Source organism: Oncorhynchus gorbuscha, linkage group LG14 (assembly GCF_021184085.1).
Source record: "Oncorhynchus gorbuscha isolate QuinsamMale2020 ecotype Even-year linkage group LG14, OgorEven_v1.0, whole genome shotgun sequence".
NCBI lineage: Eukaryota > Metazoa > Chordata > Actinopteri > Salmoniformes > Salmonidae > Oncorhynchus > Oncorhynchus gorbuscha.
In genome coordinates this window covers 32,880,328-32,892,693 of record NC_060186.1, presented here as the reverse complement: position 1 = coordinate 32,892,693, position 12,366 = coordinate 32,880,328, and the positions used below count along the sequence as shown (strand labels likewise).

Below are 12,366 nucleotides of genomic sequence, written 5' to 3'. Positions count from 1 at the left end.
TTCCACGAGCTTGGTGACGAAGATCTACCCGTCGTTCTATGCGGATGGCGAGTGCAATCAAAGAGTCCACACTGGAAGGAACCTCCCGGGAGAGAATCTCATCTTTAACCTCTGCGTGGAGTCCCTCCAGAAAACGAGCGAGCAGCGCCGGCTCGTTCCAGTCACTAGAGGCAGCAAGAGTGCGAAACTCTATAGAGTAATCCGTTATGGATCGATCACCTTGACATAGGGAAGCCAGGGCCCTAGAAGCCTCCCTACCAAAAACTGAACGATCAAAAACCCGAATCATCTCCTCTTTAAAGTTCAGGTAATTGTTAGAACAATCAGCCCTTGCCTCCCAGATAGCTGTGCCCCACTCTCGAGCCCGGCCAGTAAGGAGTGATATGACGTAAGCAACCCGAGCTCGCTCTCTAGAGTATGTGTTGGGTTGGAGAGAGAACACAATATCACACTGGGTGAGAAAGGAGCGGCACTCCGTGGGCTGCCCGGAGTAACAAGGTGGGTTATTAACCCTAGGTTCCGGAGGCTCGGCAGACCAGGAAGTAGCAGGTGGCACGAGACGAAGACTCTGGAACTGTCCAGAGAGGTCGGAAACCTGAGCGGCCAGGTTCTCAACGGCATGACGAGCAGCAGACAATTCCTGCTCGTGTCTGCCGAGCATGGCTCCTTGGATCTCGACGGCAGTGTTACGAGAATCTGTAGTCGCTGGGTCCATTCTTGGTCGGATCCTTCTGTTATGCAGGTGAATGAGGACCCAAAAGCGACTTGGCGAAAACAGAGTCTTTATTCCAGTAAAGGATATAGGCAATACTCCTGGACAATCAGAGCAGAAAACAAAACATAAAAAACTTAATTCCACTCGTAGTGACGAGGACAGACTGGAGACTCGACCATTAACTGTAGGTTGCCTCGGGAAGGCACCGACCGTAGCAGACTCAGACACCTGCTCACACGCAGCATCTGAGGGAAACAAGACACGACAGGGCGAGACAAAGACACAGCACGGCGAACAATATACAAGGATCCGACAGGACAGAAACGGAAAACAAGGGGAGAAATAGGGACTCTAATCAGAGGGCAAGATAAGGAACAGGTGTGAAAAGACTAGATGATTGAGTAGGGGAATAGGAACAGCTGGGAGCAGGAACGGAACGATAGAGAGAAGAGAGAGAGGGAGGGAGGGAGAGAGAAAAAAGGGAACGAACCTAATAAGACCAGCAGGGGGAAAACGAACAGAAGGGAAAGCAAAATGACAAGACAATATAAGACAAAACATGACATGCAGAGCAGACGCTAGGCCACGGCAGCCCAGCCTCTCCCTCCCTGACTCCAAAGAGCAGGGTTGCGTCCCAAAAGGCCCCCTATTCCCTATAGGTCACACTCAGCTATTCTGAGGAGGTAAAAGCACTTGGCATCCCAGTACTGTTTCTCAGTCCTAATGACCAATGATTGTTCGATGGAAATGGCTTTCTAATGCTGGCTGTTTTTTGGGGGTGTGGTGAGACTGGCTACATCCCGACTGTGCTCCAAGAGGATGTGTTGGAGTGTCAATCCTAATTCCAGTTATAGATTCACAAGTGGTCGAATGGATAAAAAAGACTGGTCTATCGGATTTAAACAGGGTGGATTCTACATTTGTCTTACATGAGCCTGACGTCTAAAGATGTGCATGCATCTTAGTCTAGTCTAGCACTAATGCTGTGATAGATGAAGGATGGGATTGTGTGTGCGTGTGCGCGTGTGTAGCTCTGATCAATCTGACACTTCCTACCCAGCTCTTCTCTACCTCAGGCCAGTGCTGTGCCATCACTTATCTGTCCTCCCCTACACTCTATTTATAGACGCTCAGTTTACCTCAGAGGCTTCAGGAATATTTTTTTCTTTCACATACCATTTCTCTCCATCCATATATTGTTTTCCCTGCATCATCCTGTCTTCTCTTTATGAGATATCTCGTCATGTGTATTTAAATGTGTTTTTTTTGTCTATCTAGGCTACATCTCTCTCTGTCCTGTGTAGCACTTTATCGATGCACATCCTTATGAAGATCTCTCTGTAGCTCATTCAACCATTTTGTGCCTCTCACCCCCCTATTTTCACCTGTTTCTTTCATTTTGTATTCCTCTCTCTCTTTCATTTTGTATTCCCCTCTCTCTTTCATTTTGTATTCCCCTCTCTCTTTCATTTTGTATTCCCCTCTCTCTTTCATTTTGTATTCCCCTCTCTCTTTCATTTTGTATTCCCCTCTCTCTTTCATTTTGTATTCCCCTCTCTCTTTCATTTTGTATTCCCCTCTCTCTTTCATTTTGTATTCCCCTCTCTCTTTCATTTTGTATTCCCCTCTCTCTTTCTTTGTATTCCCCTCTCTCTTTCTTTGTATTCCCCTCTCTCTTTCTTTGTATTCCCCTCTCTCTTTCTTTGTATTCCCCTCTCTCTTTCTTTGTATTCCCCTCTCTTTGTATTCTTTCTTTGTATTCCCCTCTCTCACTTTGTATTCCCCTCACTCTCTCACTCTCTCACTCTCTCACTCTCTCACTCTCTCACTCTCTCACTCTCACTCTCACTCTCTCACTCTCACTCTCTCACTCTCACTCTCTCACTCTCTCACTCTCTCACTCTCTCACTCTCTCACTCTCTCACTCTCTCTCTATGTGATGGCACACTGTGAAATTTCACTACTGTGCTGGCCCTGATATTTTCTTTCACATTGTCCTCTCCAGCATGGTTCCAGGAACTATGGTGGATGCTTAACCAGGCTTGTGCAGTACATTTTGGCTCAGTAGTTATTTAGTCTATTTCAGTCTGTAGAGTGAGTAGCAACAGTAGGGCTTAGGGCTCTATTCAATCTGTATCACTGAAGCGTTAAAGATTGTGCAATAGAAATGTAAAGGTGATTTCCGATTGAGCCGACATATGCAGCGTATACGGTGAATGCAGTCTCTTTCAATCATGCTGTAATGTTGAACTTCCGCAATACGGATTTAGTAGAGCCCCTAGTTTGATATTGCCAAAATGGACATTTGACAGAGATTCATAGGAAAATGAATTGATTTACAATCAGATTGAAAGTGGTGAGGTGCTTTGTCACAAACAGTAAATATGTTTTTCTCTCTTGCTCTCTATATAAACACACATGCACACACACACAGCTATGTCTTATTATACTTGTGAGGACATTTTGGGGTCCAACAATTGATTCCCATTCAAAATCCGAACCCTAAACCGAACCCTTACCCTGACCTTAACCCCTAACCGTAGTTACAACCCTTTCCTGCAGTCAAATGACCAAATCGCCCTCTAGTGGCCTCGGGTGGTGTGTTATCAATATTTTTCATAATTATTTACAAAAACCTGCCGAAAGTCTGGTGTTTCTATGTCAAACGGTTCTGTTAAAATTCAGTCTTCTGTGATGTATATATAAAGTGTAATATTTGGAGGCGAACTCAAAATGTAATACATTTAATCTCTATATCTGACATGGTACAGGTGTCTTCTTTGTTTTAAGCCCATAACCATGTGTGTGAGGTGTATACTTTTGTTTCAAAGAAGATTTATTAAAGACTACCAAGAAACACTGTGATTTAGCCCACTGTATTAAAATGTTAAACCTAACCCTAAACCTCTAAGCCTAAAATATCCTTTTGACAAGTGAGGACTGGAAATGTGTCCTCACTTTGTATTTTTGTTGGTTTACTCTTATTGTTAGGACTTCTGGTACTCACAAGTCTAGTACAACATGTACAAACACACACTGTCGAATTTGCAAAAGATTTATGGGGACAAAAAAATCAAGTCATATGACTTACACTGATGGGAAGAATAATTTTGATCTGTTGAGCCAAGATTGTGTGATTAACAGAGTAATTATTCTCTCTTTCTCTCTCTCTCTTTCCTCAGCCCTGATATTGCTTTTCTACCTGGTCTTCTATGGGTTCCTGGCAGGGATGTTCACGCTCACCATGTGGGTCATGCTACAGACACTGGACGACAACATTCCTACGTACCGCGACAGAGTGGCCAGTCCAGGTGACTTATTACGCTGCAGAAAAACAGACACTCATCCTAAACAGAATAGTGCTCATATTGAAATTCAACCATTCACTCACTCTCTCTCTCGCGCTCTCTTTTTCTTTCTTTCTCTCTCTCTCAATCTTCCTTTCTTTCCCTCTCTCTCTTCACACAAGTAAAATATGAATATGTCCACTCTTTCTCAAACATGTCATTGTCTCTCACGGACTGCGTCGCTTTCTTTTCTTGCTGCATCTGGACACATAGACAAGGCTCCTGCAGAATGGGAGCATGCTCACTCACTAACACCAGAGCTGTCTCTGCTTGCGCCTGGCATGCACAGTGTCTCGGACTCTGCTGTCCTGTCCCACTGAAGCCCTGACTGGCTTGACAAATCAAATCAAATTGTATTTGTCACATGCACCAAATACAACAGGTGTAGACCTTACAGTGAAATACTTACAAGTACTTAACCAACAATGCAGTTTTAACCAGAAGGGGACTAGGGTTCCAATTTTGGACCACCCCCCCCCACGTTCAGCATGGAACGGAAAAATATTCCTAAAAATATTTAACCTCCACACATTAACAAGTCCAATGGCTCAAATGAAAGATAAACACCTTGTTTATCTATCCAGCAAGTCAGATTTCTAAAATGTTTTACGGCGAAAACATAACACATATTTATGTCAAACCACCACCGAAGACACGGCTAATTTGCATAGCCAAGTTGAAAAAAATATGCAATCAACAAACGCAGGATTAAAAGAAAAATAATGCACTAACCTTTTGAAATCTGCATCAGATGACAGTAATATAACATGTTACACAGTACATTTATGTTTTTTTCTATATATGCTATATATATCCATAAATCTCTGTTTACAATGATGCATCGTTCAAAAAATGCTACTCAAATGTCCTGAGAAATGACGATAGCTCCGGCAGATAACGTCAGCTAACAAGGAATACACATCATAAACTTTGACTAAATATGCATGTTCTACATATATATAGTTAGATACACTTCTTCTGAATGCAATCGCTGTGTTACATTTATTTTTAACGTTACAGGTTTCGTTCACTAGGCTATACTATGAGTCGGCGCTCAAAAAGTAGCATTATGGCTCCTCTATCTTGGAGTCCACATAAACCCAAATTTACCACATAAATATTCCCTTACCTTTGCTGTTCTTCCATCAGAAGACCTGGAAGGAATTATACTTACCAAAAACAGCGTTTAGTTTTGCAGTCTGTGTCTTTCGGTTCTCAAACACGACACATTTCGGTTGAAATGTAGCCAAAAGTCAAGTGGATGCGGACCAAAACGTCGAACTTACATATGATATGTCGATTAAACTTGTCAAAATAACTTCATAATCAAGCTTTAACATGTTATAAAGGTGTACAGCAATCGTGAGGATGAACAGAAACGCATGCATTGTATAATCGATCTTGGAAAAAAGACAGGACCTGAGCAGAGCGCGCATAAAAGTGACCTGTTTTTTCGCGTGACCGAAAGGTTTCGGCCCACCAAAACTCTCGTGAGCGCGCGATTCTCACAATGAGAAGCCCCATTGAAAGCTGGGATCGCGCTGAAGACAGTGAGACTGTTCCCAGACCTGTAACTGCTTGGGAAGGGTGGGGGCGATGACGTCAAAGTTGGGCCAACTTTTATGATGACAAGAGAGAGTTTGGGAGAATGACTGCCCTGAGAGTTCTGCTTTACATACAGACATCATTTAAACAGTTTTAGAAGCTTTAGAGTGTTTTCTATTCAATAATATTTTTTATTTGCATATATTAGCAACTTTTGACAAAAAAAAATATGTTTATTTTGGGCACGCAATTACTCCAGCGGGGGCAGTAGACAGCCCTATCCCGATTAAGAAAAGTGTTAAGTAAAAAATAGATGAGTAAAATATATAATAAAAATAACAAATAATTATGGCGCAGCAGTAAAATAATAGTAGCGAGCCTATATACAAGGATACCAGTACAGAGTCAATGTGCGGGGGCACAGGATAGTCAAGGTAATTGAGGTAATATGGACGTGTAGGTAGAGTTAAAGTGCCTATGCATAGATAAATGACAGAGGGTAGCAGCAGCATAAAAGAGGGGGTTGGACAATGCAAATAGTCTGGGTAGCTGTTTGATTAGCTGTTCTGGAGTCTTATGGCTTGGGGGTAGAATCAGTTAAGTAGCATTTTGGACCTAGACTTGGCGCTCCGGTACCGCTTGCCATGCAGTAGCAGAGAGAACAGTCTATGACTAAGGTGGCTGGAGTCTTTGACAATTTTTTGTGCCTTCCTCTGACACCACCTTGTATATAGGTCCTGGATGTTAGCAAGCTTGGCTCCAGTGATGTACCCTCTGTAGTGCCTTGTGGTTGGTGGCAGAGCAGTTGAAATACCAGGCAGTGATGCAACCATGCTCTCGATTGTGCAGCTGTATAACTTTTTGAGGATCTGAGGACCAATGCCAAAACATTTCAGTCTCCGGAGAGGGAATAGGCTTTGTCGTGCCCTCTTTACGACTGGGCCATGTTAGTTTGTTGGTGATGTAGACACCAAGAAACTTGAAGCTCTCAACCTGCTCCACTGCAGCCCGTCGATGAGAATGGGGGCATGCTCGGTCCTCCTTTTCCTGTAGTACACAATCATCTCCTTTGTCTTGATCACGTTGAGGGAGAGGTTGTTATCTTGGCACCACATGGCCAGGTCTCTGACCTCCTCCCTATATGCTGTCTCATTGTTGTCTGTGATCAGGCCTACCACTGCTGTGTCGTCTGCAAACTTAATGATGGTGTTGGAGTCGTGTCTGGCAATGCAGTCATGGGTGAACAGGGAGTACAGGAGGGGACTGAGCACGCACCCCTGAGGGGCCACAGAGTTGAGGATCAGCATGGCAGGTGTGTTGTATCGAGTTGATGAGGGAGGTGTTTAGTCCCAGGATCCTTAGCTTAGTGATTAGCTTTGAGGGCACTATGGTGTTGAACGTTGACGCAGTCAATGAATAGCATTCTCACGTAGGTGTTCCTTTTGTCCAGGTGGGAAAGGGCAGTGTAGAGTGCAATAGAGTCTGTGGATCTGTTGGGGCGGTATGCAAGTTGGAGTGGGTCTAGGGTATTACATGTTGGTATTAGAGACTCAGCCAGGGACAGGTTGAAAATGTCAGTGAAGACACTTACCAGTTGGCCAGCGCATGCTCAGAGTACACGTCCTGGTTATCCATCTTGTCCTGCGGCCTTGTGAATGTTGACCTGTTTAAAGGTCTTACTCACATCAGCGTGATCTTACTCACATGGAGGTCTTACTCACATGGAGAGCATGATCACAGTTGTCCAGAACAGCTGATGCTCTCATGCATGTTTCAGTGTTGCTTGCCTCGAGGCGAGCATAGATATAATTTATCTCGTCTGGTAGGCTATTGTCACTGGGCAGCTCTCGGCTGTGACTCTCGTTGTAGCATGTAATAGTTTGCAAGCCCTGCCACATCCATCGAGCGTTGGAGCCGATGCAGTAAGATTCAATCTTAGTCCTGTATCAACACTTTGCCTGTTTGATGGTTCATCGGAGGGCATAGCGGGATTTCTTATAAGCGTCTTTTTAAGCGGCAGCTCTACCCTTTAGCTCAGTGCGGATGTTGCCTGTAATCCATCACTTCTGTTTGTGGTATGTACGTACTGTCACTGTGGGGACGATGTCATTCATGCACTTATTGATGAAGCCAGTGACTGATCTGGTGTACCCCACAATGCCATCAGAAGAATCCCAGAACATATTCCAGTCTGTGCTAGCAAAATAGTCCTGTTGCTTTGCATCTGCTTCATCTGACCACTTTTTTATAGCACCAGAGTCGTTGGTGCTTCCTGCTTTAGTTTTTGCTTGTAAGCAGGAATCAGGAGGATATAATTACGTTCAGATTTGCCAAATGGAGGGCGAGGGAGAGCTTTGTACGTGTCTCTATGTGGAGTAAAGTTGGTGTCAAGTTTTTTTTCTTCCTCTGGTTTCATATTTAACATGCTGGTCGAAATGATATAAAACAGATTTAAGTTTCCATGCAATAAAGTTTCCCTGCATACATTGGCTAATAGGACTGATGGTAGAGGCAGATTACCCACTCGCCGTCGGATCCATACAAGGCACCCCGACCTATGTCCCCGGCATCTACGTCTCTTTCTCATGCGAATGACAGGGATTTGGGCCTTGTCGGGTGTCTGAAGTAGATCCTTCTCATCTGACTTGTTAAAGAAAAATCTTTCTCCATTACGAGGTGAGTAATTGCTGTTCTGATATCCATAAGCTCTTTTTTGTCATAAGAGACGGTGGCAGTACAAAATAAGTTACAAATAACGCAAAAAACACACACAATGGTACAATTGGTTAAGAGCCCAGTGTCATTCATTTCTTTTTCAGAGGAGCTGACTGCCGCTGCCAAAACACGCAAGCAATCAGCGAATTAACAGATCAGTTGACTGTTGGCATTTTAGAAATTAAAAATTAAAATACTGTGCCAGTGTAACAAAAAAATAGAAGAGTTAGAAATATGATCCTGTGAATTATGGAGCAGAGTTGTGTGTGTGTAGGAGTTAGAGTGTCTGTCTCCCAGGCTGTGCAGGTATCCTCCCGCTAGTCTACCAGTATAGCACCCATCTGTTCCCCACAGCCTCTCTCCAACTCCATGGCTATTTTTTTATTTTGTATTTTTTATTTCACCTTTATTTAACCAGGTAGGCTAGTTGAGAACAAGTTCTCATTTGCAACTGCGACCTGGCCAAGATAAAGAATAGCAGTGTGAGCAGACAACAGAGTTACACATGGAGTAAACAATTAACAAGTCAATAACACAGTAGAAAAAAAAGCGGAGTCTATATACAATGTGTGCAAAAGGCATGAGGAGGAAAGCGAATAATTACAATTTTGCAGATTAACACTGGAGTGATAAATGATCAGATGGTCATGTACAGGTAGAGATATTGGTGTGTAAAAGAGCAGAAAAGTAAATAAATAAAAACATTATGGGGATGAGGTAGGTGAAAATGGGTGGGCTATTTACCAATAGACTATGTACAGCTGCAGCGATCGGTTAGCTGCTCAGATAGCTGATGACAGAGAGGCCATCGTGAAACTAACTCCCCTCCTTTAGGCCTACAAGTCCTAATACTGTATATTATAATAATAATAATAATAATATATCCCATTTAGCAGATGCTTTTCTCCAAAGAGACACAGTCATGCATTTTTGTAAGGGTGGCCCCAGCAGGAATCAAACCCATGATATTGCTGTTGCAAGCACCATGTTCTACCAGTTGAGCCATTTATGCCCTCTCCCATTCGCAGCCAAACCTCTCTAATGTGATTCTGTCTTATAACTCGTCCTGTTCTTGTTTAACTCTTCCTGCTCTTGTATACGTTTATAAGGCTGTGTAGCAGAACCTGCAGCGTTGCAGCTAAAATGCAAATCTTCTGACTAGATTCTTTTTGGGGTTTGGCAAAAAATGTGTAGAATGCAGTTATATTATAGTATCACAGTGTCCTGATAATATGGCCTCCTCTGCCTCGCCGTTTGCAGATGGCCTGAATTAGTCCCAAATGGCACCCTATTCCCTACATAGTGCAATACTTTTGACCAGGACCCAAAGGCCTCAGGTCATAAAGTAGTGCAACCCCTGTCTTGACGGTCAGTCACCTGCCTACCCTCTTTGCCAGAAGGTTTTCACCTGGCGAGTGTTAATATCATTGGCGGTTTTGAAAACTTAGCTAATTAAACTGTTTTTTTTTAACAACTCTCCCCGCAACCCCGTCGAACAATGTCAGGCAGCATAAGCAATACATGTAGCTTATTGTAAGTATAAGATTTTGATAAAAATGTATATATCTCTCATTTGCTATATGAATAGCATTCATTAATGTGACAAGCTGGAATTGGGGTCATTTGCATGCCACCAGAATTGAGTTAGCCTGCTGAGCTAAAGCCCAGGCATTCCCTCGGGGATCTAACACAAATCTTCAGGTCTCATGCAAGGATACTCGTTATGTGAGCGAGGTTCACTGGACCATCTCCATAACATTAGTAGGTGCAGACAGTTGACGTGACATGTTTCCCCCTACCTGTCCTCAGGTTTGGTGATCAGGCCCCGGTCCTTGGACATCGTCTTCAACCGCACCGACACTAAGCAGTACGGCCAGTATGTCCAGCATCTGGAGAACTTCCTTCAGCGTGAGTGATAGAATCCCACTTTCAGACCCATTCATTTTTTTCTAAAGAATGTGTACATTTGACTCCAATGGACAAATACAGTATTAGTGTTGGGCCACCATGGTAAAGGAAATTTGAGTTTGAGTAGTTACAGTTGATTCCACTTTGTATACATGACTAAGGAGTATTCTACCTGACTTGAAAGTGCACTGTAATCCTTGCCAGATGCACTGGAATATGCATATGCCACAGGAGTTTGGTGGCCCCTCAATTGGGGAGGATGGGCTCGTGGTAATGCCTGGAGTGGAATAACACTTGGCTTGATGCCATTCCATTCCATTCGCTCCGTTCCAGCCATTGTTATGAGCCGTCCTACACTCAGCAGCCTCCACTGATTATGTAATATGTATCCCAAACAAACAAACAAGTAATGAATACGTTACTGTGAAATAATTATTAGCTACAATGTTGACATGTAATATTTAGGTGAAAACTGTCTGTACCAGGTAAATAGCAGGCTGTCAAATACAGTGGAACTTGAGTCTGTGTCCTATGTTGGGACCCCTCAGAATACAACGACACTGTGCAGGAGAGGAACGAGCTGTGTATGGTGGGAGAGTACTATGAGCAGGATGATCAGGAGGAGAAGAAGGTGTGTCAGTTCAAGCGCAGTCTGCTCCGGCAGTGCTCCGGCCTGTCTGACACCACCTTTGGCTACACCGAGGGGAAACCCTGCGTCCTGGTCAAGATGAATAGGGTGAGTGCCCCGACTGGAGGTTGTCGTCGGTTCTGCTCTTCTGAAAATGCATTGGGCAACATTAGCCCACTGAGCTAAAGCCTATAGACTGGAGCTTAAGCCTTAAAGCTATTAGCTCTGGGAGGTAACACAAGTCTTCAGGTCTCAAGCAAGGTCACTTATCACACAAGCGTGGTTCACTGAACTACCTCCCCTACACGAGTCTTCGATCCATTGCCTTTGAACGACAGCTTTTCAGTGTATCCTCTCTCTGTCTTCATGCAGAAGTAGAGTTTGTTCAAATTCATATTGAAAAGTGCATATTCTCTGTCCTTTCCACTGCACTTGTTTTTTAATCACTGTTTGGAATATCCTCTGACGACAGGGCATCCTGTGTCAGCATTTCTGTTTGCAGGGATTGAGGTCAGAGTGAATTGATTGGCCTCTGTGTAGCCTGATTGGTATTCAGTTCAACCCAACTTAATAAATCCAGTCAGGGGCAATTAAGAAGATTCTTAGGCATCTCTGAGAACGCTATGTTTATGACAGTCAAAATCCATGGCCCTTCAGTAAGCAGGCAGCACACATGTGCCCCATCTACAGACTTGGCCAGCTCATATCAAATGGCCTCATTGTGTCACTAACTGAGCTACTTCTTAACATATCTCAAATCAGTGCTTCCATTTCTGAGACCATTCTGAAATCTGGTGTCTCGATCATTTTTTCATGTAAACAAGCTTGTGGAATGGGTATGGAACACATGTAAAGAAAGGTTGCTATAATAGTATTTTAATGTATTCTTCTCACTCCTGCAGATCATTGGACTGAAACCGCGCGGGGACCCCTACATTAACTGCACAGCTAAGGTAAGCAAACAAACAGTTAATTGTGTGTGTGTTCCAGGTTGTGTCTTTGTGTGCTAGGACTTTTAGAGACAGGTTAGGTGTCTGTTTTTTTTGTGTGTGTGTGTGTGTGTGTGTGTGTGTGTGTGTGTGTGTGTGTGTGTGTGTGTGTGTGTGTGTGTGTGTGTGTGTGTGTGTGTGTGTGTGTGTGTGTGTGTGTGTGTGTGTGTGTGTGTGTGTGTGTGTGTGTGTGTGTGTGTGTGTGTGTGTGTGTGTGTGTGTGTGTGTGTGCATTATGTAGATATGCACATGTATGTTTCAGTCTGTGTTTTCACACACGTGTCTGTATTTGATTTCTCTCCACGCTGCCTGTAGGGCCAGCAGTTCACTGGTGGGTAAGAAATTGGGTCATAGCCCCCTATGTTTTCCCATGGTCCTAGCCCTAGCCTTTCTCCATTACCTTTCTGTGCTGCTTCTGTCCAACTCTGTGATTTGGCACTTTGACCTCTGCTGCTTTAAACAGCATTCATGGCGTTCATATTGTTGAGCTTTCTACTCTAACCCCTATAGTACTATATA

At 43.7% G+C, this 12,366-nt stretch overlaps 1 protein-coding gene across 1 annotated transcript in view; it reads left to right on the top strand.

Moving 5' to 3' along the window:
* LOC123994810 (sodium/potassium-transporting ATPase subunit beta-3-like) overlaps positions 1-12,366 on the top strand; it is a 73,570-nt gene that overhangs the window by 58,777 nt on the left and 2,427 nt on the right. The window contains exons 2-5 of the mRNA XM_046297810.1: positions 3,898-4,026; positions 10,132-10,230; positions 10,779-10,966; positions 11,761-11,811. Coding sequence (XP_046153766.1) covers positions 3,898-4,026; positions 10,132-10,230; positions 10,779-10,966; positions 11,761-11,811 — 467 coding nt within the window. The remainder of the gene's footprint in view (positions 1-3,897; positions 4,027-10,131; positions 10,231-10,778; positions 10,967-11,760; positions 11,812-12,366) is intronic.